Source organism: Chrysochloris asiatica, unplaced genomic scaffold (genome assembly GCF_000296735.1).
Source record: "Chrysochloris asiatica unplaced genomic scaffold, ChrAsi1.0 scaffold00291, whole genome shotgun sequence".
Taxonomy (NCBI): Eukaryota; Metazoa; Chordata; class Mammalia; order Afrosoricida; family Chrysochloridae; genus Chrysochloris; species Chrysochloris asiatica.
Window position 1 is genome coordinate 3,233,662 of NW_006408809.1, and position 6,685 is coordinate 3,240,346.

Below are 6,685 nucleotides of genomic sequence, written 5' to 3' on the forward strand. Positions count from 1 at the left end.
ATTGATGGTCTGTTCCACAGTCTGCCCCTGGCTTTGTTTTCACTGATGATATGGAGCTTCTATATTGTTTCTCTCTGCAGATGTAGTCAATTTGATTTCTGTGTATTCATCTGGTGACGTCCATGTGTATAGTCGTCTCTTATGCTGTCTAAAGATGGTATTTGAAATGAACAAATCATTGGTTTTGCAGAATTCTATCATGTGTTCTCCAGCTTCATTTCTATCACCAAGGCCATATTTTCCAACCACTGATCCTTCCTCTTTGCTCCCAACCTTTGCATTCCAATCATCAGTAATGAGCAATACATCTTGATTGCATGTTTGATCAATTTCAGATTGAAGAAGTTGAGAGAATTCTTCTATTTCATCCTCACTGGCTTTAGTGGTTGCTACATAAATTTGAATAATAGTGGTGTTCACTGGGCTTTCCTGTAGGTGCATGGATATTATCCTATCACAGACAGCATTGTACCTCATGACTGATCTATATATGTTCATTTTGACAATGAATGCAACACTGTTCCTCTTCAATTTGTCATTCCTTGCATAGTTAACCATGTGGTTGTCAGATTCTAAATGTCCAATACCAGTCCATATCAACTCACTAATGCCTAAGATATTGATGTTTATGTGTTCCATTTCATTTTTGACAACTTCCAATTTTCCCAGAATCATACTTTGTACATTCCATGTTCTGATTTTCAATGGATGTTTACAGCTGTTTCTCTTCATTTTCAATTGTGCCCCATCAGCAAATGTAGGTCTCTCCATTCACGTCATCACTATCACCTCTACTTTGAGGTGGAAGCTCTTCCCCAGTCACATTTTGAGTGTCTTCCAGCCTGAGGGGCTCATTTTCTGGCACTATATCTGACAGTGTTACTCTGATATTCAGTGACTAAATATTCAGAAGTAGTTATCTTCTCACACCACACTGCTAACAAATTAGAAATCAACAATAGGAAGACCAAGGAAATACAGTCAAATACATGGAAACTGAATAACACCCTGCTGAAAAATGACTGGGTAGTAGATGAAATTAAACGTGAATTCACAAAGTTCCTAGAAACAAATGAGAATGAAAACACAACAGACCAAAATCTTTGCGAAATGTCCAAAGCAGTGCTGAGAGGACAGTTTATTGCAATAAATGCACAAATCCATAAAGAAAAAAGAACCAAAATTAACACTTTAACACAGCATCTACAACAATCAGAAACAGACCAACAGAGGGAACCTACAGCCACAAAAAGAAAACAATAAAGATTAGAGCAGAAATCAATGCGATAGAAAACAGAAAAACTATAGAAAGAATCATCAGGACAAGAAGCTGGTTCTTTGAAAGGATTAACAAAATTGACAGACCATTGGCAAACCTAACAAAAGAAAAGAGGGAGAAGACACAAATAATAACACGCATTAGAAACCACATGGGTGATCATGGTATATATATTTTTTCCCCATCCTTTGACTTTTAATCTGTTTTTGTCTCTGTGTGTGATATGTGTCTCTTGCAGACAGCATATTGAAGGATCTTGTTTTCTTATCCATTCTGCCACCCTCTGTCTCTTAACTGGTACATTTAATCCATTTACATTCAGTGTAATTATGGGTAGGTATGGATTAATTCCTGCCATTATGTGTGTTTTTTTTGGTGTGGTGCTGCTGGTTTCTTTGTTCTGCAAGTCTTCCTGTGCTGAGTTCATGTATTTGTGTTCTTTCTTGTGAGTTTCCTCATAGTTTTAATGTTTCCATGTTCTTCTTGGATTTTCATTTTCTTGATATGTTGTGAAGTGTTAATTTTCTTTGAGGTTACCTTATATTCTATTAACTTCTCCCTCCGTTTAATATAGACTATTTTATCCTGTAATCTACCTGACCTTCTCATCACCTGGATCTCTGGTCCTATGTGTTTACCTTCTTTCACATTGTAATTGTTTTGATAATAGACTGACTTCCCAGATCCTCTGAATTTTTTCTTACAGTTTTGTTCTGTTCTCAGTTCTTCCATTTGTCAGTTGAGATCTGGGTGGTGCTGCCATGTATGTCAATTTCTGGTTGTTGTCTGTTCTTGTTGGTTCTCAGGCCACAGAACTCCCGTTAGAGTATTTTGCATCGCAGTGTTGGCTTTGAAAAAATCCCTTAGCTTCTGTTTGTCCTGGAACATTTTGATTATACCATTGTATTTGATTGATAGCTTTGCTGGATAAAGGCCTCTTGGTTGGCAGTTTCTTTTTTCTTTCAGGGTTTTATATGTGTCTCCCCATTGCCTTCTTACCTACATGGTTTCTTTTGAGAGATCAGAGCTTAATCTAACTTGCTTGCCTTTGTATGTAATGCTTCTCTTTTCCCCAGCTGCTTTCAGGATTTTGCCCTTTTCTTTGATTTTGAAGAGCTTGATTATTATATGTTTTGGTGATTTTCTTTTGGGGTCTGTCCTTCCTGGGGTTTATTTAGCTTCTTAAATGTTTATCTTCACTTTTCAGGATGTTATGGAAATTTTATTCCAGCAGCTCTTCAGGTATTTCCTCTGTGGACTTTTGTGATTCTACCTGTTCCGGAATGCAAATAATTCTTAAGTTATTCCTCTTCATGTTGTCCAATAAAAAGCCTTCGGATTTTTTTTATCCTTTTTCCTGCGTGCTCTTCTATCTTGGTGGTATTGAGAGATTTTCCAGCTCACTAGTTCTGGTTTCCATCTCTTCAACTCTGCTCCTTTGCCCTTTCAGTGTGTTGTCTATTTCTGATATTCTATTAGTAATCATTTAAAACTCTTTCAGTAGGTTTTGAATTGTTTCCAGTGCTGTCTGTATCTTATTTGATTGTTCCTGTAGAGCTTTCCTGACTTCTTCCTTATTTTTCTCAACTCCATTGTTAAGTGTTTTGATACATTTTATAATCATTTTTCTAAATTCCTTCTCAGGCATTTCCAAGGTCTGCCCTCCTTCCAGTATGGAGTGTAGGTCTACCTCCAGATCATTTGTCTCAGACACTTTATCTTGTTTCTTGACATATGCTGATATGGTCATCTGTTTTTGCCTCTTAGATATGTTCAGTGTTTAGCTGTGGTTTAATACTTAGTTGAGTGTGTATCTTGGTATTTTTTATGCTTTCTGATTGCCTCCAGGTAGATGTGTTCAGGATGTGGGCTTCCCTTTACACTCTTCTTATTATTACTTATAGTAACTTTCACAGGTGTTGTCTGCATTCCTGGTATATGGCAGTTGATATTGGTTCTTGCTTGGATTGTGGGGTTTTATAAGGTGTGATTGTAGCTTGACTTTATGACAGCAATTGCTGTCTCTTCTTGGGTAATATAGGGAGGGAAAGCGCCCCCTAAAGGTAAAAGGTTTAACAACAACAACAAAAAAACCACCAACAGCAAAAAAAAATCCAGAATGAATACTGTAGTCTATAATCACAGAAGAGAGAGAGAGGAAAAAAAAGCTGTAGCCTAATATGAGTACTGGTGTGGCGCTGTGGGCTAATGCATCAGACTGCAAAGTCATTTGAACTGCAAGGTCACCAGCTGCTCCTTGGAAACCCTATACAGGGTCGCTATGGGTCGGAATTGACTATACAGTACTTAACAACAATATGAGTATGACTTTAATATCCTCTTTCAGCTTCTTGCCTTCAAGGCTGCCTGAGAAAATTCAAGATATCACTGTTGGTTGTTATGCTGTAACTCAGGATTAAATTTTCAGCCTGTTTTGTTTTTAGTCTCTCTCCCTCTCTACAATCCCCGTTCTGTCCTTTTTTCCTAGTAATGAACAGTTCAGGGTTGTCTGTGGCTGCCATTGGTTTTAAGTGGAATCTGTCCCTTTAAATGCTGAGAATTTGTGTGCATGCATAGTAGAAGAACCCTCAGGTACCCCCTCTAGTCACCAGAATTGAGGTGCACAGACACCGAGAGGCCAATTAACAGATACCAAAAAGACAGAATAAAACAAAACAAAACAACCTTGTTCACACCTTTATCTCTGAGGTTCCTGCAGGTGTCAATCCACGGCGGGTTTGCTTGCTCCCCCGATTGGTCTTGCCATTTGGTCTCACCCCAGTTGTTGGCTCTGCCCAGCAGGTTTGAAAGTACAAGATTTCTTGCTTCCACTACAAGTTCCACTAGCTATAAGCCTTCAAACTTGTAAAATAGTCCTATATACACGGTTCAGAGTTTTGGAGCTCTCCCCTAAATCTGTTTCATCTGGTATTCTGTGTTATTGCTGATGGAGATATTCTCTCTACTCTCATTTGATTTCTTGACTACTTCTTCTATGAGTGTTGATAGTGAATGGAGGCAAACAAAATGAAGTCTTTGACATCTTCAACCTTTTCTCCATTTATCGTGATGGTGTTTACTGGTCCTGTGGTGCGGATTCTTGTTTTCTTTACATTCAGGTGCAACCTACACTGAAGGCTGTGGTCTTTGATCTTCATCAGTAATAATTTTATGTCCTTTTAGCTTTCAGCAAGCAAGGTTGTATCATCTGCATATGACAGGTTGTTAATGAGTCTTCCTCCAATCCTGATGCTACATTCTTCTTCATATAATCCAGCTTCTCTAATTATGTGTTCAGCAGATAGGTTGAATAAGTAGGGTGAAAAAAAATACAACCTTTCCTGATTTCAAACCATTTAGTGTTTCCCTGTCCTGTTTGAATGAATGTCTTTTGGTCTATGTACAGGTTCCTCATGCGCACAATAAAATGTTCTGATTACCCATTCTCTGCAGTATTGTCCTTAGCTTGCCATGAGCCACACAATAGAAAAGCTTTTGCATAATCAATGAAATATGGTTCTGGTTTTCTCTGCTTTCAGCCAAGATCCATCTGATACCAGCATTCATATTCCTTGTTCCACATCCTTGTATGGATCCAGCTTGAATCTCTGGCAGTTCCCTATCAGTGTACTGTTGCAACCATTTTTGAATTATCTTTAGCGAAATTTTACTTGCCTGTGATATTAATGATATTGTCTGATGATTTCTGTATTCTGTTGGATTACCTTTGTTTGGAATGGACATAAGTATGTATCTCTTCCAATCAGTTGGCCAGATCTTACAAATTTATTGGCATAGACAATTGAGTGCCTCCAGAGTTGCATCAATTTGTTGAAAGGCTTCAATTTGTATTCCATTAATTCCCAGAGCCTTGTTCTTTGCCAGTGTCTTTAGTGCATGCTGAACTTCTTCGGTCTCATTAGCTCTTGATCATATGCTACCTCTTGGAATGGTTGAACATCAACCATTTCTTTTTGATGAAGTGACTCTATGTCTTCCTGCCATCTTGTTTTGATGCTTTCTGCATCGTTCAGTATTTTACCCATAGAATCCTTCACTATTTCAAGTCAATGCTTGAGTTTTTCCTTCAATCTGCAAACCCTATGGAATAGCTCTGCTCTGTCTTAAAGAATCACTATGTGTCAGAATCAACTCAACAGCAGTGGGTAAAATTGGAAATGAAATGTTAAAAAAAAAGAGGAATTAAATTCTTCCATGTGTATGTTCCAGACAAAGGTCCTTAATTATGATGTTTATCATATTAACATGTTGCTATGTCTTTGTCTTGTTGTATATAATAGGTACAGTTTATCAGAAGTATGAGCCAATCTTTTTCCAGTCCATTGGAAATTCATTTATTTTTAGATGCCTGGATGGGATACTCATTGATGGAAATGACAAAGGAATTTCAAAAGTTGTGTACCGGTAAGTTGATGTCCATAGTCAGATTTAGCGACGGGCGATAGATCATACTTCCTACAGTGACTGTTGGTGGTGTAGGTGCCCTAAGTTGGCTCCAATTCATAGCGACTCCGCATAGGGTTTCTGAGGCTCTAAATCTTATGGGAGTAGAAAGCTTCATGTTTCTCCCATGACCGAATAGCATTTGTATTTCTATTTAGGTAGCAACTCAATTTTGTAGCCACTCAGTTGCTCTATGGATTAAAGTTTGTTTTTAATTTAAAAAATATTATAATTGTTTAGGTCTAGGGTTAATTGTACTAAACAATTACAATTTATTAAAGATTTTAAAAATGTAATTGTTTAGTTCTAGGGTTAATTTTAGGAGTTCTGGTATGGCACTGTGGGTTAATGTGCCAGACTGCAAGGTCAGCAGTTAAAGCTGTTCCTCAGAAACCCTATACAGGGACTGACTCAACCACACTTAACAACAAAATGGTGCTAATTTTGTTTTTTTACATTCAATTTTAAGTTGCAGAAGAACAGTCCTTAGTTCATGTTTTAACTTGTTTCAGGTCCTGCAATGGGAGGGACCAGCTTGGCCCTTTAAAAATGAGTGATACTACCTGGCTAACTGCAGAAATGCATAATCCACTGGCCTTAGGACAGTATGTCAACAATTGTTCAAATGGTAAGTTAGCTCTGTAAGACTATATGTAAATATGCTAATGGTTATGGTCTCCTCCTTTGTGGTCTGATTGACTGCCCATAGAGTTGAGTTTAACATCTCAGTTATTCAAAGCCCTTCAATAACTAGAAGCAGTTCTGGTAGTTTACTGGTTATGAAGAATCCGGCTTCTAATCAAAGTTTTGCTAAAGGTAATACAGAAACGGCTACAATCATACATTGACAGAGAACTTCCAAAGGTTCAAGCTGGATTCAGAAGAGGCCGTGGAACGAGAGATATCATTGCTGATGTCCGATGGATCTTGGCTGAAAGCAGA

General features: G+C 37.9%; 1 protein-coding gene across 1 annotated transcript in view; it reads left to right on the plus strand.

Moving 5' to 3' along the window:
• Nucleotides 1–6,685, plus strand: part of SETD9 (SET domain containing 9) — a 42,569-nt gene that overhangs the window by 11,659 nt on the left and 24,225 nt on the right. Inside the window, exons 3-4 of the mRNA XM_006874657.1 lie at nt 5,581–5,704; nt 6,256–6,371. Coding sequence (XP_006874719.1) covers nt 5,581–5,704; nt 6,256–6,371 — 240 coding nt within the window. The remainder of the gene's footprint in view (nt 1–5,580; nt 5,705–6,255; nt 6,372–6,685) is intronic.